The 26,159-nt window shown below is 41.8% G+C and overlaps 1 protein-coding gene across 5 annotated transcripts in view; it reads left to right on the top strand.

Moving 5' to 3' along the window:
* The window catches only part of LOC142651276 (uncharacterized), a 290,189-nt gene that overhangs the window by 169,168 nt on the left and 94,862 nt on the right, over positions 1-26,159 (top strand). For all 5 annotated transcript variants that reach the window (XM_075825742.1, XM_075825741.1, XM_075825743.1 and 2 more), the window contains 2 exons: positions 696-866; positions 2,101-2,171. In XM_075825742.1, the coding sequence (XP_075681857.1) occupies positions 696-866; positions 2,101-2,171 (242 nt within the window). The remainder of the gene's footprint in view (positions 1-695; positions 867-2,100; positions 2,172-26,159) is intronic.

Consider the following 26,159-nt stretch of genomic DNA (forward strand, 5'->3'; position numbering starts at 1 on the left):
CAGGGAGTAGCAGCACAGAGACTCTTTTGGATAAGCAATCAAATCTTTGTGGGAGAAAGGGTTGCGCAAGCTAGCCTACACCTTTAGAGGGATTGTCCTCTTTCACAATCCCTTTTTGTTAGAAGGGTCTTTAGACAATAAGCAGATCACATGCTGTCCTGCTGCTGGGACCACCAGGGATCAGCTGTAATCTGCGGGAGAACCTGCCATCAAGTGTTCAACTCTCCTGCAGCGACACCACAGGACATATGAAGCATTACACACTTATCATTGAAATCAATAGGCTGTCCATGTATTGCATGGATGTATCAGGTCCTTCAGAGTGAGAGACGGTCTCTGTAGCTGCTTTCCACTCTGGGTAATAGATGAGAGTCCTATTCAGGAAACCCCCCCCCCCCCCTCTATTAACTCATAATTTGTTAGTAGGGTATTTGAAAATGGGTTTTCTAAACCAGACATTCCCTTTACGTTTCACTTTGTCTTAGTGAGCTATATAAGGTTTCATTCGTACAGTTTCTACAACTATATAGTCTTCTAGAACCCTATGACCGATACTGACGCAGTCCAAAGAAGACAGAAATGGAATACAATTTATATTCTGTGCTCTTAGAAATATATCATTAGGATACTGCTAGTAATTTGTTACTGAATAGACAACTATAAATAAAAGCCTATATTTCTCATCTGCATTGTAGGACGCGTGGAGGATCATTGTCATTTTTATAGCTCTGGGCTTGACATTATATCAGATCGTGGAGGAATTTAAAGAAATCTATCAGTCAAAGGTCAAGATGAAACTATGGAAAGAATGGAGAAAAACAGAGCTTGAGAGGGACTTCAAATACTGCCATCCAATGTGGCCAGAGGTACATGCATTTCCCGGCCTCCAAGAAAAAGAAGAAAAAAACAAAACAACCATTCACTGAAAACAAAAACATCATCATCACATATGCAAATTAAAAAAGGGGGCGGGTGGGTGGGCGTGTTGACCTCTCGCTGCAGCAGAAGGTAAGAGGGAGAATAAACCGCTTGCACTCATCCCTACACCCTTTCTAACCACACCTCCTTTACAAATCCACCAATCCTGCTCCTGGGCATTCTTAACCCTTTTAGAGCTCCATTAATATACTTCCCTACAGTCCCTGGCGCCCTCCCTATGCGGTTCAGCGCCATCAATGAACAGAGCCTAAGCGGGACATTACACTCACTTTACCTGTAATATTCTTTATAAATATCTCATTTCCATTTGTGTCTGTTAGAACAGTGATCCCCAACCACCAGGCCATGGACTAATACTGGGCCACGGATCATTTGGTACTGGGCCACGGTATATGGTATCCGCCCCGGTGACCACAGGGAATTTCGGGCAAAAAAACGCACCAAACTGTGGTGCAGTTTTTCTCCTGAAATGTCAGCTGCGGAAAACTGCCAAGCATTTAGCCGGCCTGCTAGCAGGCCAGCATCCTGGGATGAAGTTTCATCCCAGGAGACTGCTGCAGCCTGCAATTGGCTGCAGCGGTGGTCACATGGGATGAAACATCATCCGAGGAGGCCAGCCTGGAGGAAGAACACAGACTTCTGGGTAAGCATAGGTTTGTGTTTTTTTCTGATTTGTGTTTTTCACCGCAATAATAGCAACAACTGCTATTTGTTGTGGGTTTTACCTCCCCATTTAATTCAATGTGGAAAGCCTGCAACAAATAAGCCTCATTTACGCAAATACAATTGACATGCTGCGGTTCTTCCGCTCACTATTTACGTAGCAGGTGTATGAGATTTGTTCTATATCATCCACTTTGCTGCTACTGTATTCTGCTGCTGATTTTCCGCAACGAATTCCGTTGTGGAAAATTTGCTGTATTTATGCAACATGCGCATACACACACACACACACACGCTGGTCCCTGGAAAAAATTTTTTCTTGCTTGAAACTGGTCCGTGGTGCAAAATAGGTTGGGGACCGCTGTGTTAGAACCAGAGATATAGCAGTTACTCATGTTCCTGTGTGATCCATATTGATCTCATGTTACAATGACAATGACCATTTTTAAGAAATTAACTGATGCTACAAATATAACATTTGCTGCAAATTTATTGTAGGAAAAGGAATACTTGCAAAAGGGTATTGACGACTTGCAAGATATTCACCCATCTTACTTGAAAGATTTCTGGTAAGTGATCCCAAATATCTGACATTTAATACAGACGGATGATTTTCTATGAACTGATATCTGTGCTCATACCTCCAGGGGGTAAAGTGACATGGGCTATAGAACTTAACACAATGTGAATGTATCCCTAATGCACATATAGACTTAGTGTATTCATTTGGTGATGCCAGCCTTAAAGGGGAAACACTGCCTTGTTCCATGCTTCGCTTGGAGGGACATTTTAACAATACCGTCAATACAAAACTACTTCCCACTACTGCATCGCTTTACGCACTGGCTTAAAGCATCAATAGATACAATAATCTAAACATATCTATAATACACGTGGGAAACATAATGCCATGTATTAATGGACGATCCAATTTATAGGTCAGATAATAGCTATGCATTGTACAGGCCTAAGTCTTGTCTGAGCTGAGTAACAGGACAGTTCCTTGTGCCTGGGTGACAACTTGATACTCGTAGGAATGTAATAATATACAGTGTAACAGCTGACTAATCAGTATTCTAGTAGTACCATGGAGGGATAACATAAAGGGATACTCTGATGAAAAACATATTTGCAATCATGCTGTCTGTTGGAGGTTTCTAAATAATGAAATGCCAGGCAGAATATGATGGGGCTATTGCATAGCAACAGTCTAGAAGTGCACTGGGTGACAACCCCAAACCATCTTAGCTCTGTGTATTCTGCTGTTGTCACTGAATCTTCTCCAGGTTGCTTCCGGTTTCCTGTAGATGATATAAGGCTATTACCAACCAGTTATCTCTTCCGCTCTCTGCAGTAGACTGGAGCCAGCACATTGCCTGTGACATGCATGCTGCTGTGCAGGGCACAATCTACAGCCTCTCCTGTGCATTTTCCTTTTTTTTCGATCTGTACTTGTAGCTCTTCAGGATCCTTCTCGAATTTAAAAATTATTTATATAACTTTAGTTTATGATAGGGAGGTGTAGCCAGATCACCTCTATGTAATGTCTGGACAAGGCATCATGGAACACATAATTACAAGTACTGCCTGAAAACAGTGCTTTTTAGATCCCAGATAGCAGACAGAAGCTGGATTATTTTCTTGTAAAAACAAAATTAGCGGTCGCAGGGGGGAACGTGGACAAAGTTTGAGATGGTGGGAATGATTTTATGTGTATGCTGGAGTTTCCCTTTAATTTGTTTTTCGTAGCATTTGATTGGCACTATTTGGCATTTGACCTGGAAAATATAGTTCCACAAAATATAAGCGAATAAGCAGCCTTATCCTATTAATTACTCAAGTCCATACAAAAGCTTCCGAATGCCCAACAAGTATGACGTTTCAGCTATTACGATGAGCTGTTTTCAGGCTTGCGTTTTTCCTCCCTTCTAGATATTCCACGATCAACGAGTGGTATTATTGTAAAGTGGAAGCGTTTAGGAACCACAGCAACATGAAGTGAACACGTAAAGTTACAGATATGGGTCGCCGAGTGTTGAGGCGCATAGTGAATAAAAGTCGCCAACCAATGGGTCGTGTTAATAAGCAGAAAATACATGACTAAACTCCACAAGATACCATGCCGAGACAAATGAACATGACTTTACAGGCCCAAAGCTTGAGGCTGCACTACTGAGAAGTTCTGCTGAAATATCTGATTTCTGAGTAGGGGGAATCTGATTGGTTACTATGGGAAACTACTTCACTTCTTTGTACCTGTTTTGCTTAATACCATCCCTTGTGTGGATCCGCTCACCATCAAACCTATATATTGACAGCCTTATTGGCTTGAATAGTGGCATTTTGGAACTGCTGCCAGTTCCATTTACTTGAATGGGTCCGTGCTGTGTACGTCTTGCAGAGAGCCAAGAGGTGAAGCACCCTAACAAGTAACGGACGTGGCTACTATTTTTTGCCTTCTCTAGCTGTAATACTAAATTTTAGTGTGGCCAGTCTGACCCCTTCTGCACTACGTGTCTGGGACCGAGACAGCCTGTTGGTGTAGCCACTCACCCGGTGCCAACTACTCGGCACCCACGAGGGCCAAACTCCTCCTGTGAGAGCACCTCACAGCAGACCCCGTAAATGGGCCAAATCTGCTCGACTCCCATCAACAGTCGATATCTCCTACTTCTTCTGCCCACCCCCCCCCCCCCCCAGACGCACATTCTGACATTTTCCTTTAACCGTCCCTGGCGCTCCTCACTATTTTTACTCTGAGCTTGATGACGACCTCTCCAAAGATCAGAAATTTTCTGACAGGCGTTTTTCCAAACCAAGACACCTGCACATTATGAATCCTTTTTCTAAGGACCTCTTGAATAAACGGTCGAATTCCCCACTGTTAGACCCACCGGCTTCTCGTTTCGCCAAGCATACTACCTTGCCCATGGCAGATTTATCCATCCTAATACCGTGTGATAATCTACATAGTTGTATTCCTTTAAACAAACAAGTCACATAAGGGCCTGTTCACATTAGCATTGGCTTTCCGTTGAGGGGTTCGGTCGGAGGTTTCCGTCGGGTGAACCCTTCAACGGAAAGTCAAATGGAAACCTTCGCTTCCGTTTGCATCACCATTGATATCAATGGTGACGGAAACATTGCTAATGGTTTCCGTTTGTCACCATTCTGGCAGGTTTCCGTTTTTTTTCAACTGCGCTATTGATTCCGTCCAAAAAAAATGGAAACCTGCCAGAACGGTGACAAACGGAAACCATTCGCAATGTTTCCGTCACCATTGATATCAATAGTGATGCAAACGGAAGCTAAGGTTTCCGTTTGCCTTTCCGTTGAGGGGTTCCACGACAGAAACCTCCGACAGAACCCCTCAACGGAAAGCTAATGCTAATGTGAACAGGCCCTAGGAATGTATTTTGTAACACAGCATAACTGATGATAATGTAAGTTTTGCTCCGCATATAGTGAATCCTCACAAATTTAGCATGCTAAGCACATAGTTCAGTATCCTGTGCACAGCGGCTTCATTAGTATGGGCTGCGTGCGGATTCCTGTTACGTCATTTTGCCTTCACTCCCAAAGCATTATTTCACTTCAGCGTCTCCTTGTTTGACTTCTGTTCTGCAGTCTGGATCATGCTGACACAGTTTATCAATTTGCCTATTAGTCCTCTCATTATTCTTTCTTTTGTCTGTCTCTTCTAATTCCGTCATTTTGACCTAGCGATCCGGCTTATTTATTTATCTCAGCCTGCTGAAATGATTCCTTGTTTTGCCGGTTATTTCGGGGAGCATTGATTGAAGCCGTCTCTCCAGCTCTATGGAGGGGGATCTTTATGATTATTGGAATCTAGGGATAAAAAAGTTAAGTAGCTTTAGGTTGTGCTGTCACATGTAACACTTTTGGGACTTACTGGATGAAAGAAGAAAATGCTTCGAAGTTCAGCCGTGTGCTTTTCTTAGCTATGTCCCTAGGCCAGTAATTTCCAACCTATTTACCATGGGGAAACCACTGCCATTTTTTTTTTGTCCTTTTGGGGAAGCCCTACAACTATCTGATGCCTATTGTAAAAGTGACACTCTTGCTGTTGCTGTCTACTGGGGAACCCCTAACTAGGCTCCAAGGAAATCCAAAAACCCTAATTGGGTGTAATAAACTTACCTGGCCAAGCTCCAATGACGCATCATACTACTCCTCGGCGCCGCCGCACTTAATCTCATGATGGGTATGGGTGCCGGGTATACATCAAAGATAGACATGGGTTAAAGTCAGGGATGTCCAACTGGCGGCCCATATGTGCCTGATGTGCGATCCCTCAGGGGAAGAGAGATTCATATGGCACAACTTCCATTCTTAGGATAATGATCAGGCATGAGCGCTCCTGTACACTCATACCCAACTATGAAGAACAGAAGAGCTCTATTTTATCTTCTGTTATGGGGGTACTGTGGTGTAGTGATGATCACAGAGATGGACACACAGGTGCACAGCTTATTACAAGACAGAGCTTTGATAACTATAGTGTAACTCTGATAACATGACCAGGAAAGATTTGTATCCACTGGAAGTAAACAATGAAGGTTCCGATTCAGCGACAGCAGACAGAGATCTTAAAATTCACAAGGAATTGATATAGAAATAATATTGAAACATTGTATAACTTTTTATTATACAAAGAATAACAATTATTTGTTCCATAGATATAGACGGATGAGGGCTTGTCTTTTGTGGGACGAGTTGCAGTTTTTCAAGGCCCCATTTATTGTACCATATAATGTACTAGGAAACTGGGGAAAATAATCTTTGTGGGGTCGAATGGGAAAAAAGTAGCAATTTCCTCAATAGTTTTTTGGGCTTAGTTTTTATAGCGTTAGACAGCGGTATCTAAGGGGTTAAAATTCATTACACTGAAGTGTTTGCTGTTACATACAAGCTGACATGAAGAAATTGTTCTGACCCGCATGATTTTAAAGTAAAGGCCAGGGACCTTAAGGCTAGATTCATGGAGAGAGGTTACCCATCAAAAATTTTGAAAGAATCTTTTCAACATGCACACTCATCAAAAAGGGAGGAATTACTTATACCTAAAAAGAAAGTAACTATACAACAACCTATACGACTAATAGGCACATTTGATATGGCAAACCATACAATCAGGAGTATATTAGACAAGCATTGGAGAATTCTCCAGATGGACACAGATCTTAGGGGGATAGTTACACCTAAAGCACAAGTTACCTATCGAAAAGGTAGAAGTATCGGGGACCAACTAATGCACAGCCATTTAGAAACCACAAAAAGTGAAGGCTGTTGGCTGGATCGTAAAATAAATGGATCCTTCAAATGTGGGCACTGTAAAGCGTGCACATTTATACTAATTACTAAAATGTTCAACAGTGCACACACAGGAATTTATTACCCGATTAAAAGCTTCTCAAATTGTAGTTCCAACAATGTGGTATATAAAATCACCTGCTCATGCCCCTTGGACTACATTGGAAAAACAACAAGAGAATTCAGAAAGAGAATTTTAGAACATATAGGTGACGTGCGCCATAAGAGAGATAAACCAGTTTCCCGTCATGTACACTTGAAACACAAAGGAGATTCAAATTGCCTTAAATTTATGGTAATAGAACAATTACGACCATCCATAAGGGGTGGAGATCTGGATAGAACTCTGTTACAAAGAGAATCCAAGTGGATTTTCAAACTAGGAACTATGGTACCAAATGGTTTAAATGAACAACTGGACTTTGGTTGTTTCATTTAAATACACTTTATTTTCAATATTCAAATATTGAAGACTATCTTTGCTAAGTATCTTTAATACATTTTGAATTTTCTCAACCTCTGATAATAGCTTTAAAAATATCAAACTCAGTTTGCCACTTAAATATTCAAAGAATTTTAGTCACATGACTATTTACAAATGGATTACCCTAAACTAAACATAGCTTTTTTGATTATGTTCAGATATAATGGTGTGTCCCTGGTTCAATGAGTGCTGACATGTTTATGTCGGCATCACTGTCCCTTGCACACGGCATTTGTTCCGTTCTGACACTTCCCTATTCATCATCCCACCAGTTATTCCCTGACCACGCTCCCTATCACCAAGCATGGATATCTTCCATGTTATTTTCTCTAACACAGACCCATGATGCCTGTATCGGCACACGGACCTGATGCACGAGAAATACATTGGGTACGTCACAGCCAATCATTGGCCGCTACGTCACCATAAGGGACGTCACCTTAATGCATACCCTGTCTGCACTTATTCGCAGACAGAGTATGCAGTTATATCTGCAGTATACTAATCTGGATAAGTTTGCCGGGGGTTCTAAGTGGCACTCATTCTCGGCGCGACTGCTCACACAGCCGTGGCATGATTTTCATGCCCGGCGTGCGTTTCAGCCGCGGGGAGGAGAGATCTGTCACCTCTAACACACACCTCCCTCGATACGTCACAAGGGGGTGTGATAGGTGGGATGGGCTAGGGGAAATAATCGAGTATAAGAAGCAGGGAATCCCTCAGTACATTGACGGCACACGCCAGGGACAGGCGTTCTTTGTTTACCTCCTACCAGGAAGGATATAATCGTTGCCACTGCAAGATTGATCTAAAGGATTCCTTTTGCCACTGCAAACTTGCTCTAATCGAGTTTCTCCCTGTGCAAGAAATGACAGCTGAGCAGCACATTGAAAATAACTGCTGCTCTGATTTAACATGCTCTAAGTTATTGAGCATTCCTCTCTATCAAGATTGACAGCTACATTTTAAGCAGCAAGCCCTGACTTTGGACATCACTGCTTCAGCGACCTATCTCCCCTGAGGAATTGCCTGGTCAGCAGGAAACGCGTTGGGAGAATTACCTGTCGTTTTTCACCTTCCAAAGAGAGGATTTAATATTTTACTCTGGACACATTCACGTGGAAGACTACCAACCAGACACGGGGTAGGAGGGCAATTGCCCCATTGTTGTTTTTTTACACTCTTTCCACATGTGATCCAAGAATCAAGCACCATTCACACTAGGAAACTATACAAAAGGTGGACTGATTTATTGCTGTTCATTGCTGTCAACAGGAAATCTTGACAATATTTTGATGGAAATCAAATATATATTTGCATGCAGTATTGGCAGATAGGATCCTCATGTTGTTTTACATGTTTGTTCATTTTTACCTACATCAGTAAAAGTTATATTTTAGTACTCCGGATCTATTCTTTCTTTATTTTCGATACTACGGAGAAGTGAATTCACAATAATCCAGGTGGGGGATACACTACACCACGAATTATCTATTCAATTGACATAAGGATATGGCAAACTTTATCACAAACGCTATTAATACAGAGGCTTGGCTACACCAGGCCAAGGATGTTTTTTCAGAGAAAGAGTTCTCCCAAAAAAAATTCACACCATCTTTGAAATCAGCATTTTCCGAATTGTTAAAATGCTATAAAGAGCAAGCTACCTCCTGGTGGGAAGTACAATCATTTGAAAATTATCTGAAAAGTAATATTGTTCCAAGAGGTTTGAGAATTTTGCTTACACCTGCCATTAGATTGCAGACTCCTGAATTAATGCACAAATGGGAAACTGAAGCAACTAACAGCTCCTTGAGACTAATTCAGATCTTACTGGATGAAGAAAAACGCATTCTGGACATTACTACAAAAAACTTGAAAGAACAGATCGAAGTTGTCCTTAAATTCAAATCCGAACCAGAATACACTGCGAAAGAATTGATGTTACAAAATACTTTTGAAAAATTTCAATTTAATCTCACAGAAAGAAAACACAACCAGTTCGTTCGGGATTTGCAAGATTTCAAGGACAACAAAATATATACATTTGAAGTAAAAAAAGGAAAATCCAGAATCGAAACAGATCAATCCTCATCTGACACAGACCATACAGATCAGGAATCAAACTATCAGAATTGGTCAAAAAACAACAGAGGAAGGAATCCCAGCCGTTTTGGAAGGAGCAGATACTCCCAGAGAGATAGAAACCCTCATAGACGATGGGACTTTGCGCAAAATTCGGGTATCTCCAACTTTGCAGGAGCAAGTCAAAACCTTGGACCAAATGCAGAAATTTCTCCTTTTTTAGACAGAGAGGAAGCGAGAACTCCCTATCAACTACGAAACAAACCAAACAACCGCAAATAAACAACAAAAAAGAGCTCACGGTCATTAATTTATCCAAAAGAGAACTTTCTGATATCGAGACCTCTATTCTTACTAAAGGACTATCATTTGTACCAACAACAGGATTTGATACCTTTAATTGGGTGAAAGACATCAATCTGTTCACGAGAAAATTGAAATGGCACAAATTATTCAGTTTAAAAGACAAAAAAGAATGCTCCGAGTTAGGGATTACACTCGAAGAATTACCGCATGCAAGAGACCTAGCTAACTTATTGGCCTCCAATGACAAACAAAGAGGGACAGGTCCATTCACCAATTGCAAACTTAAAAGCCAGAAAATGCCCCCAATAGGAGAGACGTCAGTTATTGACGTATTCCAGGATTTGGTCATTAATGACCTAATGAAGATCAATATACAAAAAAAGTTCACTAATCTAACCAGAAATGATAACAACGCATTAATTTCTTTAGCAAGGGATGATAAGATAGTGATTAAGTCATCAGATAAAGGGGGTAATGTGGTAATACTGGATAAAAGAAAATATATCGAAATGTGCCAAAATATTTTGAATGATCCCATCAGTTATGAGATCTTAACAGAAGATCCCACATCCAAATATAAAAGAGAGCTCTTTAAAATATTAAATGAAGCAATGAAAAACAACCTCATCAGTGAGCATGAATTCAAATTCATGATGATTGATAAGCCTAGGACCCCCACATTCTATGCTCTTCCCAAGATACACAAGGGTACTAATCCCTTGAAGGGGCGCCCTATAGTCTCTGGTATTTTGGGTTTGACACAGAATGTGGGGGTCTACTTGGATAGGGTCTTGAGAGGATTTGTGGAAACACTACCCTCCTACACAAGGGATACTATGGACCTGCTTTCCAAAATTGATGGTTTACCAACTGAACCAGGTACTGTTTTATGTAGTATAGATGTAGAAGCTCTATACTCATCTATCCCTCACGAAATGGGACTTAGAGCAGTACATCACTTCCTGGACACTAGAGGAATACATCATAGGGACCATAACGCGCTCACATTGAAATTATTGGAGTTTGTTCTAACTAAAAATTATTTCTTATTTAACGGACGAATGTACCACCAACTCAGGGGCACTGCAATGGGCAACTCATGTGCTCCTACATATGCCAACTTGTTCCTGGGTTGGTGGGAAGAAACTATTATATTCACTGACGAACGGTGTATACAGAACCTCCCGATTTCAATGTGGGCGCGTTATATAGACGATATATTTGTCTTATGGACCGATCCACATGACATATTCAGAGAATTTGTTCAATCCATAAATCAGAACAACATAGGAATGAGATTTACTTTTGAAATTGGTCAGAATTCCCTACCCTTTTTGGATGTGCATATTTTTATAGATGGTGGGGGAAAAATAAAAACCTCAATCTATAGGAAACCCACAGCCACTAATAGTCTCCTGCGGTGGGAGAGTTACCATCCTCTACCACTTAAAAAAGGTATACCTAAGGGCCAATATCTTCGTCTTAGAAGAAATTGTTCTGACCCGCATGATTTTAAAGTAAAGGCCAGGGACCTTAAGGCTAGATTCATGGAGAGAGGTTACCCATCAAAAATTTTGAAAGAATCTTTTCAACATGCACACTCATCAAAAAGGGAGGAATTACTTATACCTAAAAAGAAAGTAACTATACAACAACCTATACGACTAATAGGCACATTTGATATGGCAAACCATACAATCAGGAGTATATTAGACAAGCATTGGAGAATTCTCCAGATGGACACAGATCTTAGGGGGATAGTTACACCTAAAGCACAAGTTACCTATCGAAAAGGTAGAAGTATCGGGGACCAACTAATGCACAGCCATTTAGAAACCACAAAAAGTGAAGGCTGTTGGCTGGATCGTAAAATAAATGGATCCTTCAAATGTGGGCACTGTAAAGCGTGCACATTTATACTAATTACTAAAATGTTCAACAGTGCACACACAGGAATTTATTACCCGATTAAAAGCTTCTCAAATTGTAGTTCCAACAATGTGGTATATAAAATCACCTGCTCATGCCCCTTGGACTACATTGGAAAAACAACAAGAGAATTCAGAAAGAGAATTTTAGAACATATAGGTGACGTGCGCCATAAGAGAGATAAACCAGTTTCCCGTCATGTACACTTGAAACACAAAGGAGATTCAAATTGCCTTAAATTTATGGTAATAGAACAATTACGACCATCCATAAGGGGTGGAGATCTGGATAGAACTCTGTTACAAAGAGAATCCAAGTGGATTTTCAAACTAGGAACTATGGTACCAAATGGTTTAAATGAACAACTGGACTTTGGTTGTTTCATTTAAATACACTTTATTTTCAATATTCAAATATTGAAGACTATCTTTGCTAAGTATCTTTAATACATTTTGAATTTTCTCAACCTCTGATAATAGCTTTAAAAATATCAAACTCAGTTTGCCACTTAAATATTCAAAGAATTTTAGTCACATGACTATTTACAAATGGATTACCCTAAACTAAACATAGCTTTTTTGATTATGTTCAGATATAATGGTGTGTCCCTGGTTCAATGAGTGCTGACATGTTTATGTCGGCATCACTGTCCCTTGCACACGGCATTTGTTCCGTTCTGACACTTCCCTATTCATCATCCCACCAGTTATTCCCTGACCACGCTCCCTATCACCAAGCATGGATATCTTCCATGTTATTTTCTCTAACACAGACCCATGATGCCTGTATCGGCACACGGACCTGATGCACGAGAAATACATTGGGTACGTCACAGCCAATCATTGGCCGCTACGTCACCATAAGGGACGTCACCTTAATGCATACCCTGTCTGCACTTATTCGCAGACAGAGTATGCAGTTATATCTGCAGTATACTAATCTGGATAAGTTTGCCGGGGGTTCTAAGTGGCACTCATTCTCGGCGCGACTGCTCACACAGCCGTGGCATGATTTTCATGCCCGGCGTGCGTTTCAGCCGCGGGGAGGAGAGATCTGTCACCTCTAACACACACCTCCCTCGATACGTCACAAGGGGGTGTGATAGGTGGGATGGGCTAGGGGAAATAATCGAGTATAAGAAGCAGGGAATCCCTCAGTACATTGACGGCACACGCCAGGGACAGGCGTTCTTTGTTTACCTCCTACCAGGAAGGATATAATCGTTGCCACTGCAAGATTGATCTAAAGGATTCCTTTTGCCACTGCAAACTTGCTCTAATCGAGTTTCTCCCTGTGCAAGAAATGACAGCTGAGCAGCACATTGAAAATAACTGCTGCTCTGATTTAACATGCTCTAAGTTATTGAGCATTCCTCTCTATCAAGATTGACAGCTACATTTTAAGCAGCAAGCCCTGACTTTGGACATCACTGCTTCAGCGACCTATCTCCCCTGAGGAATTGCCTGGTCAGCAGGAAACGCGTTGGGAGAATTACCTGTCGTTTTTCACCTTCCAAAGAGAGGATTTAATATTTTACTCTGGACACATTCACGTGGAAGACTACCAACCAGACACGGGGTAGGAGGGCAATTGCCCCATTGTTGTTTTTTTACACTCTTTCCACATGTGATCCAAGAATCAAGCACCATTCACACTAGGAAACTATACAAAAGGTGGACTGATTTATTGCTGTTCATTGCTGTCAACAGGAAATCTTGACAATATTTTGATGGAAATCAAATATATATTTGCATGCAGTATTGGCAGATAGGATCCTCATGTTGTTTTACATGTTTGTTCATTTTTACCTACATCAGTAAAAGTTATATTTTAGTACTCCGGATCTATTCTTTCTTTATTTTCGATACTACGGAGAAGTGAATTCACAATAATCCAGGTGGGGGATACACTACACCACGAATTATCTATTAGTTTTTATAGCGTTAGACAGCGGTATCTAAGGGGTTAAAATTCATTACACTGAAGTGTTTGCTGTTACATACAAGCTGACATGCTTGCAACAAAATCTGCAGTGGAAAATTTCTGCCACGTCTGATCGTGTCCTAATGGGCTATTCAGTTTTATGTAAAAAAGTATACTCTATACTAAGGCCTCATGCACACGACCGTATCTTTCATGCATCCGTAAATGCTGTCCGTAAATACGGATCCGTAGTCATTTGTAGTCATCCGTAAATCATCCGCATATACGGAACGGTGTCGGTCCGTAGTGCATCTGTATTTAGGAATCCACACAAAAACAGGGAGGAATCTCCGGTAATCTCCTGGCGTCACATAGCAACGCCATTACGGACGGCTACGGATGCACAGAATTGCGTAAGTGCCCATAGACTTCTATATAGAGTCCGTAAAAATATAGAAATGAATGGGTCCGTAATTACAGATGAAAAATAAGGTCGTGTGCATGGGGCCGGAAAGTTGTAGATCTGTCAGTGAAAAAAAACCAATGTATCAATGTAGGTAAGAACAATTTAGTCTCTGTTCATACTAGTGTCAGAGCTTCTGTTTAGTTATGTGACAAACCCAACCAGATACTGATGGAACTCGTTGATTCGGAAGTGTGGACAGAGCCGTAGCTCACAGAGGATTTCCAACACTGATACATTGTAACGAATCCCCCGTTGTGTGAGCTGAATATAGAGTTTCCATCCACTAAATATAAAGAAGGAATTTCAAAAGTTGCAAAACTTTTCATCCCACATTATGTAAAATCCAAAAATTGCTTTCAATGGCTCAAATTTTGTTACACTAAATCATCCAATGCTCTAAAAAATATAATAATCCCATCCTTCTTTGGAGTAATGTCAGATTATCAGGGGTGTCTTCACGGTGGCAACGTTATACTCTTTATAAACTTCATAGCCAGCAATTATTTTGCTTTTTCGGCCTCTGCTCCGCCAGTCCTGACTGGCCCATGGTGTAATAACAGGATTCCACAATCACAGATATCATTCCCGCCTGACTGCTCTTATCTTATTCATCCCACTAGCTGAAAGCTCTATAACGTGGGCTCAAACCAAACAAGGCGAAGTGTCACACTACAAAATGTAGCTCTTTGTAACCTGAGCAGACCCGTCACATCTCACCGAGAACGTTATTACTTATCTCATGTGCAGGATCATTAACCCCTTAAAGACGCCGTCATTTTTTTCATTGTCCCATTCCAAGAGCCAATCCTTTTTTTTTATTCGTCAACATAGCTTCTTAACCCCTTAAGGACGCAGCCTAGTTTGGGCCTTAAGGCTCAGAGCCCATTTTTCAAATCTGACATATTTCACTTTATGTGGTAATAACGTCGGAATGCTTAAACCTACCCAAGCGATTCTGAGATTGTTTTCTCGTGACACATTGGGCTTCATGTTCGTGGTAAAATTTGGTCGATATATTCAGTGTTTATTGGTGAAAAATTGCTAAATTTAGAGAAAATTTTGAAAAAATTGCATTTTTCAGAATTGAAATGCATCTGCTTGTAAAATAGACGGTTATACCACCCAAAATAGTTACGAGTTCACATTTCCCATATGTCTACTTTAGATTGGCATCGTTTTTTGAACATTCTTTTATTTTTCTTGGACGTTACAAGGCTTAGAACATAAACAGCAATTTCTTATATTTTTAAGAAAATTTCAAAAGCCTTTTTTTTAAGGTACCTCTTGAGTTCTGAAGTGGCTTTGAGGGGCCTATGTATTAGAAACCCTGATAAAACACCCCATTTTAAAAACTAGACCCATCAAAGTATTCAAAACAGCATTTAGAAAGTTTTTTAACCCTTCAGGCATTTCACAGGAATTAAAGCAAAGTGGAGGTGAAATTTGCAAATTTCATTTTTCTTGCTGAATTTCAATTTTATTCATTTTTTTTCTGTAACACAGAAGGTTTTACCAGAGAAACACTACTAAATATGTATTGTCCAGATTCTGCAGGTTTTAGAAATGTCCCACATGTGGCCCTACTGCGCTCGTGGACTAAAACACAAGCCCTAGAAGCAAAGAAGCACCTAGTGCATTTTGAGTCCTCTTTTTTATTAGAATATATTTTAGGCAGCATGCCAGGTTTGAAGAGGTGTTGAGGTGCCAAAACAGTAGGAATCCCCCAATAGTGACCCCATTTTGGAAACTACACCCCTCAAGGAATTAATTTATGGTTGTTGTTACCATTTTGACCGCACAGTTTTTTCACAGCACGTATTTGAATTGGGCTGTGAAATGAAAAAAATGTCATTTTTTCCAATAAAATGTCATTTGTGATCAAAATTTCTTATTTTCACAGGGAACAAAATACCCCATTTTGTTGCCCAATTTGTCCTTAGTGTGGCAATACCCCATTTGTGGTGATAAACTGCCGTTTAGGCCCATGGGAGGGCTCAGAAGGAAAGGAGCGCTATATGTTTGTTAGAGTTCAGATTTTGTTGGATTGGTTTTCGGGTGCCATGTCGCATTTGCAGAGCCTCAGAGGTATCAAAGCAATGGAAACCCACCAAAAGTGACGCCATTTTGGAAACTACACCCCTCAAGCAATTCATTTATGGTTGTTGTTAGCATTTTGACCACACAGTTTTTTCACAGCACCTATTTCAATTGGGCTGTGACATAAAAAAAATGACATTTTTTCCAATAAGATGTAATTTTTTATCAAAATTTCTTATTTTCACAGGGAACAAAATACTCAATTTTGTTGCCCAATTTCTCCTGAGTGCAGCAATACCCCATTTGTGGCAATAAACTGCCGTTTGGGCCCATGGGAGGCCTCAGAAGGGAAGGAGCGCTGTGTGTTCTTTGGAGTACAGATTTTGCTGGTTTGGTTTTCGGGTGCCATGTCGCATTTGCAGAGCCCCAGAGGTATCAAAGCAACGGAAACCCATCAGAAGTGACCCCATTTTGGAAACTACACCCCTCAAGGAATTTATTTATGGGTAATGTGACCTTTTAGACCCCATAGTTTCTTCACAGAACTTATTTGAATTGGGCTGGGAATTAAAAAAATAAATATTTTTTCCTATAATATGTCATTTTAGCTAAAAAATTCTTATTTTCACAAGAAATAAAATACTCTATTTTGTTGCCCAATTTGTCCTGAGTGCGGCAATACCCCATTTGTGGTGATAAACTGCCGTTTGGGCCCATGGGAGGGCTCAGAAGGAAAGGAGCGCTGTGTGTTCTTTGGAGTCCAGATTTTGCTGGATTGGTTTTCGGGTGGCATGTCGCATTTGCAGAGCCCCAGAGGTATCAAAGCAATAGAAACCAACCACAAATGACCCCATTTTGGAAACTACACCCCTCAAGGAATTCATTTATGGGTGTTGTGACCATTTTTACCCCATAGTTTTTTCACAGAACTTATTTGAATTGGGCTGGGAATGAAAACAAAATTATTTTTTTAAAATAATATGTAGTTTTGGCTGAAAATTTCTTATTTTCACAAGAAACAAAATACCCCATTCTGTTGCGCAATTTGTTCTGAGTGCCGCAATACCCCATTTGTTGTGATAAACTGCCGTTTGGGCCCATGGGAGGGCTCAGAAGGAAAGGACCACCATTTGGCCTACTGGGGATTTTCTAGTGCGAACTCATGTATGCAGAAGCACCTGAGGTACCAGTACAGTTGAAACCGCAAGAAGTGACCCCGTTTTAATAACTACACCCTTGAGGCATTCATCTAGAGGTGTAGTGAGCATTTTGACCGGAGACATACACCCCATAAACTGTAATGTGGGTTCTCCCGGGTATGGCAATACCCTACATGTGGCTGTTATCAGCTGCCTGGACACACAGCAGGGCTCAGAGGGGAAAGACGAGGGGGGATAAGCTGTGCGGAGTGCATCAGGGTAAGTAAAATTGGGGTAAATTATAAACCAAGGGATGTTTGATAAATTTTAAAACTGACTTTCATACAGAGCTCTGGTTATTCGGGACACGTGTCACATTGATATATTGTGTCATCCCTTATAGCAGACTTTGCACCTCTTTTGACTTTTTCCCTTCTTGCCAGTTTGGGGAACTTCTCCTGGAAAGTGTTGCCGCCTTGGTACGATTCGTGTGGCCCCGCTTCCAGAAGTACTGGGTGCCCCCCCTTCTTGGTACCTAAAGATTAGGTTCTTGATAATCACCTCTTGAAATTCCAGGAAAGTTCCCGTCTGGCCTGCACATCGACGTAGCACGTACGCATTGTACAATGCCATCTGTATGATGTGCCCGGCCAGCTTCTTATACCACACCGCATGGCGCTGTAGGGCTTCAGGATTTGATCTGACAAGTCCACACCTCCCATGTACCTATTGTAGTCCAGGATGCAGTCTGGTTTGGGGGTGGCCTTTCCTTCATATAGCCTAAACCTGTAGGTATACCCGGATGCACTCTCGCAGCTTATACATCTTCACGCCATACCTTGCCCTCTTACCCGGCAGGTACTCCCGGAATTGAACCCTCCCTTTAAAATGTACCAGGGACTCATCAATAGAAATACACTTCTCGGGGGTGAATGCTTTGGAAAACAGGGCACTGAGACAGTCTAATAGGGGTCTCCGTTTATACAAACGGTCAAAACTGGGGTAATCTCGGGGTGGGCACAGATCCTTATCAGTATAATGTAAGAAGCGAAGTATTGCCTCATTTATTTATTTTTTTAGGTTCCAGTTCAGTTCTGAAGTTGCTTTGAGGGGCCCATATATTAGAAACCCCTATCAAATATGCCATTTTAGAAACTAGACCCCTCAAAGTATTCACAACAGCATTTAGAAAGTTTATGAACCCTTTAGGTGTTTCACAGAAATTTAGAGCAAAGTAGAGGTGAAATTTACATTTTTTTTTTGTACGAAAATCCTTTTTATGCCATTTTTTTTATAACACAAAAGGTTTTACCAGAGAAACGCAACTTAATATTTATTGCTCAGATTCTGCAGTTTTGAGAAATATCCCACATGTGGCCCTAGTGCGGTAATGGACTGAAGCACCGGCCTCCGAAGCAAAGGAGCACCTAGAGGATTTTGAGGCCTCTTTTTTATTAGGCACCATGTCCGGTTTGAAGAGGTCTTGTGGTGCCAAAACATTGGCAACCCCCCAAAAGTGACCCCAATTTGGAAACTAGACCCCTTGAGGAATCCATTGTAGTTTTCTTGGGGTGCATGCGGCTTTTTGATCAGTTTTTATTCTATTTTTAGGTGGCGTGGTGACTAATAAACAGCAATTCTACTATTGTTTTTTATTTTATTTTTTTACAGCGTTCACCGTGCGCTATAAATTACATATTCACTTTATTCTGCGGGGCGATACGATTACGGCGATACCAGATGTTTATAGTTTTTTTTTATGTCTTATGGCGTTTGCACAATAAAATACGTTTTGTAAATAATCATTCACTTTTTGTGTTACCTTATTCTAAGAGCCAGAACGTTTTTATTTTTCAATCAATAAAGCCGTGCGAGGACTTATTTTTTGCGTAACGAACTGTAGTTTCGATCAGGACCATTTTTAGGTACATGCGACTTTTTGATCTCTTTTTATTCCATTTTTTGGGAGGTGAAGTGACCAAACAATTGTGATTGTGGTTCGGTTTATTATTTATTTTCTTTTACGGCGTTCACCGTGCGGCATAAATAACGAAATAATTTAGTAGTTCAGGCCGTTACGGACGCGGCGATATCAATTATGTATAGTTTATTTGTTTGTTTATATATTTTTATTAATAATAAATGACTGATAAGGGAAAAAGGGGGATTTTTACTTTTAATACTTTTAAAACTTTTATTTTCTTATTTTTACACAACTTCTTTTAACTTTTTTTTTACTTTATTACTTTGTCCCACTAGGGGACTTGAGGGCAGGAGGCCCTGATTGCTATTCTAATACACTGCACTACATGCGTAGTGCAGTGTATTAGAACTGTCAGCTACTCACTGACAGCAAGCATAGTGGGTCCTGACTTTGGCAGGACCCACTAGGCTTCCGTCTATGGCATAGCCGGACGCCATTGTTTGGTGTCCGGTTGCCATAGTCACCATCGCCGGCCGCTATCGCGTAGCAGGCCGGCGATGGCAGCTTAACCCCTAAAAAGCCGAGATCTCTATAGAACGCGGCTTTTAAGGGGTTAATCAGCGGGGACACAGCGATCGGTCCCCGCTGTAGGAGCTGTGACAGCTGCTGTACGACACAGCAGCTGTCACAGCTCCTGTATGTGTCGGGAGGACGGCCGAAACGGCCGTTACTCCCGAGACGTACTATTAGGTCATGGAGCGCGAACGATACGGCTGCCATGACCTAATAGTACGTCCAGGAGCGGGAAGGGGTTAAGGAGTCTTGCTGGGCCAGTTGTATTTTTGGGGTACATATAATATATTCTATAACTTTTATAAAAGTTTTTGGGGAGGGTAAAAAAAACAAAAAACAAATTCCCCCATTGTTTTGTTTATTTTATTTTTTTAGCATTATAAACTTTATTCTGTGGGTCAATATGATAAATTTGAATATTTTTTTTTATTTACTATTTTTGCGCAATAAAAAAAGTTTCAAATAAAAATGTATCTATTTTTGTGTCGCTGTATTCTGAGGGCCATAACTGTTTTATTTTTTCGTTATGGAGCTGTGTGAGGGCTTGTTTCTTTGCGGGATGAGTTGAGATTTTCGTTGGTACCATTGTGGGGTACATATACTTTCTGATTGCTTTTTACAAAGTTTTTTTCAGGAGGCGAGGGAACAAACCAAAAACCTCAATTCTTGCATTGTTTTTTTTTTTTTTTTGTAAGGCGTTCACATTGCAAGTTAATAAAGGGATAATTTTATAGTTTGGGCCATTATAGACAGTGATACCAAAGCTGAAATAGCAGACACATACATATCTGCACGAACCTTCTAATATACTATACTCATTTCCTAGCTAGTCGCCCAACATATTTTAAGCTGCAAATAAACTATATGTGTAAAATTACAATCAATATAATTATTATATTTCCAACATAGTATCAGCATTTTTAACCTATTGTTTTTACATACAATACATTTTTTACAGTAAATCCAAACAAAACCCTTTTAAAATATTTCAGTTCCCATTTTTCACTCGGGGCCACTAATGAAGCTAGGAATTAAATCATAAAATGTATATCTCTTTCCTTATCTTTAACCATCCATATATGGGAAGATTCGTTATAGTCACTCAACTACGGAGACATTGATGTCACCTGACGGTCATAGAAACCTGTGAATCTTGGCGTGTGAAGTGCCATAGTGTCCCAGCTTGAGGCCTTATTTACACGAACGTGCTTCACGTCCGTGATGCGCGCATTAAAATTGCGTGCGTCGCACGGACCTATGTAACTCAATGGGGCCGTTCAGACAGTCCGTGATTTTCACTCAGCGTGTGTCCGCTGCGTAAAACTCACGACATGTCCTATACTTAAAGAGGCTCTGTCACCAGATTTTGCAACCCCTATCTGCTATTGCAGCAGATCGGCGCTGCAATGTAGATTACAGTAACGTTTTTATTTTTAAAAAACGAGCATTTTTGGCCAAGTTATGACCATTTTTGTATTTATGCAAATGAGGCTTGCAAAAGTCCAAGTGGGTGTGTTTAAAGTAAAAGTCCAACTGGGCGTGTATTATGTGCGTACATCGGGGCGTTTTTACTACTTTTACTAGCTGGGCGTTCTGACGAGAAGTATCATCCACTTCTCTTCAGAACGCCCAGCTTCTGGCAGTGCAGACACAGCCGTGTTCTCGAGAGATCACGCTGTGTCGTCACTCACAGGTCCTGCATCGTGTCGGCACCAGAGGCTACAGTTGATTCTGCAGCAGCATCAGCGTTTGCAGGTAAGTAGCTACATCGACTTACCTGCAAACGCCGATGCTGCTGCAGAATCAACTGTAGCCTCTGGTGCCGATGTGTCCTCGCTCGTCTGACACGATGCAGGACCTGGGGAAGTGACGTCACAGCGTGATCTCTCGAGAACACGGCTGTGTCTGCACTGCCAGAAGCTGGGCGTTCTGAAGAGAAGTGGATGAAACTTCTCGTCAGAACGCCCAGCTAGTAAAAGTAGTAAAAACGCCCCGATGTACGCACATAATACACGCCCACTTGGACTTTTACTTTAAACACACCCACTTGGACTTTTGCAAGCCTCATTTGCATAAATACAAAAATGGTCATAACTTGGCCAAAAATGCTCGTTTTTTAAAAATAAAAATTTTACTGTAATCTACATTGCAGCGCCTATCTGCTGCAATAGCAGATAGGGGTTGCAAAATCTGGTGACAGAGCCTCTTTAAGCGTGTTTTGCGCATCACGCACCCATTGAAGTCAATGGGTGTGTGAAAATCACACGCAGCACACGGATGCACTTCCGTGTCGCGCAATATTAGATCAAGAAATGAAGGGAAAAATAAAACCACCTCCTTCATTTCTTTTTCTAAACATCAAAACCGCGTGTCAGAAGGATGGCATATGCGTGAAAATCACACAGCCACGCACCAAACACTGATGACACACGTAACTGCAACGCACAAAAAAACGCAGTGTTTTTTGCGCGGGCGAAAAATACACGTTCATGTGAATTTTGCCTGAAAGGGAATATATAACCTATATTTTGAACTAATTAAAACCAGATACTAAGGCCTCATTCACACGAGTGTATCCGATTCACGCGCGTGAAAAATGCACGTGAATCGGGTCTGTGTGTGTTGCGTTAGGCATCAGTGTGTTTAGTGAGTGGCATGCGGTATTCACGCACTCGCAAAGCACATCTTTTCTTTTTTTTTTTATTATTTTCAAATGAATTGATGGGCAAATCACGCAGCGCACACGCATGTGCATCCGTGTGCAGTGAGTGGTTTTCATGCGCCCATTGACTTCAATGGGCGCGTAGGTGCGTGATAACGCACCAATATAGGAAATGCAGTGAGTTTCACGCAGCGGACTCTCGCTGCGTGAAGAATCACGCATGTGTGAATGGCCCCATTGAAATCAATGGGTCCATGTACTTGTGCGTTGTTTCAACGCACAGCACACAGACTTATTACATTTTTATTTTCGGATTGTAGATTTGTTTATTCTATTTTCTGTACATGAATATGGGGCACCATCTTGCCTGAGATGCTGTTAACAGCATTTATAGATATACTTTACAGCAGCCACATGTACCATAGGAATCAATATTCTGGCGATTACCTATTGACTTCTATGGGAGAGTATTCTGGGCATGCTCTGTGCAAATAGATGGAAGAAGGGAGAGATGTTTCCATCACTTATTGTCAATGGTGAATCTTGTGTTATCTATATAGAGGTGTTCATTTCATTGTAATCCTGCCTGTGATGATAATGAGATGTCTGCTGAGAAGTGATCTCTACAGAACAGGAAATGTATATCTATAGTGAGGCTTAGTGGCCAGAGGGGGAACTGCAAGATTAAAGGTTAATTAATATGTTTAATGCGCATCTAACCTTTCAGGTAACTTCAGAATAAGCCGTCATATATGTGTACATGGGGACTGACACTATTTCTGGCCATTATATGACTTGTATTCTGTTATTTTAGCCGTTTTCCCCTCTGCAGGCTCTTTCTCTTATTCTCAATTTTCTCTGAGCTAGTCTATGGAGCCTAACTGCTATCATGTCTAACATACAAAGCACAAAGAGGATAATCCGATTTCTATTTATCACATGTATATATGGAAGCTTATACAGAAGCATATATAGACAATTATACAGCAGTAATGAGCAGTGTAGCTGAGAATCCAGCACTGGGGTGAGATATAGCACTAACTAGGATCTGCAGCAGCATGGAGAACATTATACCGCAGTAACGAGCAATATAACACTTACTAAAAGCAGCAGAAACATGGAGGACATTATACAGCAATAAGCAGTGTAGATCTGAATCCAGCACTGGGGTGAGATAAAACACTCACCAGAAGCTGCAGCAACGTCTCTGTATCTCTTTGCCTCTCTCTCTCTCTCTGCTCCTGCTCCCTCCTCTCCATAGATTTCTATGGGCAGCTGTAACCTAAACCCTCAGTTAGTCTGTCTTGTCTTGTGGAGATGGATTGAGTGAACAGTTGGAGGGGGGGGGCCTGATAAGCATTTTTCTCTTATAAGATAAACTAGAACGTTTCTAATATTCACTTGTACTATTGATTTATGCAAAGTTTGTTGAAAAATTAGTGACCATTTAACATAAAAACTTGCTGGGCGTTTTCTGATGACACATTCCCTTTAAAGTCCATATATGTATATGTACCGGTATATACTACGTTAAAAATGAATTTCTGGACTTCCGGTTCCGGCGCTGGGGATGCAGGACGCGAGTGACTGAGCTCCCGCTCCCGTCCAGCCTGTAAGCTCGCAATAGTCGCTACGGCGACGATAATCAGCGGGGAAGTCACCAGCCCTGCACACGGCAACATCATCGGTGGTGCCTGTATGGACAGGTACCTCCTCAGAAGCGCGCAGAAGCCAGCCATGGAGGAATCAGCCGCGGCCGTGGTAAAGGGAGGTAAGATGGCGGCGCTTCCCGCCACTGCGACCCTGCTATACACACAGGAAGATGAGCTGCAGCACCATCAGTCCCAGCTTTCAAGCCCGGCAGAGCATGTACTGTCCGCTCTTCCAGTAGCCATTGACTATGTAACCCTGGCCCGTGAAGTAGCCAAACAGATAGCGCCAGACCTGCAAAAGGCGCTGGAAAAAACGGTGTAAGATTCTCTAAACCGCGTGCATGCGGAGCTGGCACAAGTCACTATCAGAGCTGATGAGTTAGAACAGCGTATGACGCTGCTGGAGGATGAAAATGAACGCCTGCAATCCAAACTCAGAGGGGTGCTGTCTGTTACTGCGCAGTTGGGGGACAAGGTGGAGGATCTGGAAAACCGCTCCAGGAGGAGCAACCTGCGACTGGTGGGGCTGAAAGAAGCGGTGATATCTGCTGATTTGCAACGAGTGTGTGAGAGGACATTGCCGGAAGCCTTAGGTCTCCCTCGTCCATGCCGGGTGGAGAGGGCGCATAGAGTGGGGCCGGACCCAAGAAACCTCCCAGCAACAGCTGACCACAATTCACATCGTCCCAGACAAGTGATCTTCAAACTGTTGGATTACAATGACAAGGTGGCACTCATGAAAGCTTTCCGCAGCAGATCGCGTCCTTTGGAAATAATGGGCATGAAAGTGCTACTATTTGAGGATTTCTCGGCGGAGGTTGCAAAACGAAGGCGGGCTTTCAGCAAGATCTGCACCGCGCTGTTCCAAGCGAGAATACGCTTTAGCCTGCAGTACCCAGCCATCCTGCGGGTGTTTCAAGAGAACAGGCGGAATAAGGTTTTCACCACTCCACAGGAAGCGGAGGACGCACTTGCGGAGCTTTGTGGGAACAGATCACAGCAAGAGGAGCGTCACAGTCCAGTACATAGTCCGCAGCGCAAGTCAAGAGAAGACAAAAGGAACCGGCTAAATATGGAGCGTACCTGGGCAGAAGCCTTAATGCCCACACCTGGAAGATCCCGGGGGGGTCGAGCCGGAAATAGAGGGGACTCTCCGAAGCCGCAGAGGCGAACACGGGACCGCACCCGATCCACGTCTCCTGATTGACGGACGAAGTCCTTTTTGGCGCATTTTATTTAAGCTGTTGTGATGATGATTTTGTGGACGCTGTAGGCCAATTGCAGATTCCGACCAGCTACAGATAAGTTTACAGATAATCTGAAAGTTATTGAGGGGGATATTTTGCGGTTTTATACAGCACTATGTACCGGTCAATAGTTGACCTATTGTTACAATGTTACAATGTTATCAAGGTTGAAGTATATGCATTCTGATATTTCCCTGCTTTTTCACTGCAAGATATTTGTGAGGGAGTTAGATCAGGATCTGAGATTGTCCCTGGTGGGCGGGATTGACCGGGAGTGATACAATGCCTCCCCCACGCAAGGGATTAGTGTTATCTGTTACAATGGCAGACTGAGGGAAATTGTGGTAGGAGATAGGGGACACGGAGGTAGGGAAACCTTAAAGGGGTATTCCGGAACTAAAAAATTACATTTATTTAAATAAAACAATGAAAAAGATATAACTTTCCAATGTACTTACGTTTCATCAGATGGCTGTAGCGTCGTATATCCTCCTCCGTCGCCGTCCCCTTAGCAATGCAAAATCTGCACTTCCTGTGCAGACCCGTCCATTTGGTCTTCTGCCTTGCTTCCGGTTTCCGGCTTTCACACTGTACGGTTACGTCATCAAAAATGACGTAACCGTACCACGTGCTTCTTTATTGAATTAGAGCATGCGTGGTGAACACACTCCACCGCGCATGCTCTGTGAAATTATGTGGCTGCGTCTTCAGCGGCCGTGTATATTACACTGCGCATGCGCAAGGTTGAAGGTGTGTAGCGGTGTGTATACGAAGTTGCAGGAATAACGGCCGTTTC

The sequence above is a fragment of the Rhinoderma darwinii genome, chromosome 5 (genome assembly GCF_050947455.1).
Source record: "Rhinoderma darwinii isolate aRhiDar2 chromosome 5, aRhiDar2.hap1, whole genome shotgun sequence".
Taxonomy (NCBI): Eukaryota; Metazoa; Chordata; class Amphibia; order Anura; family Rhinodermatidae; genus Rhinoderma; species Rhinoderma darwinii.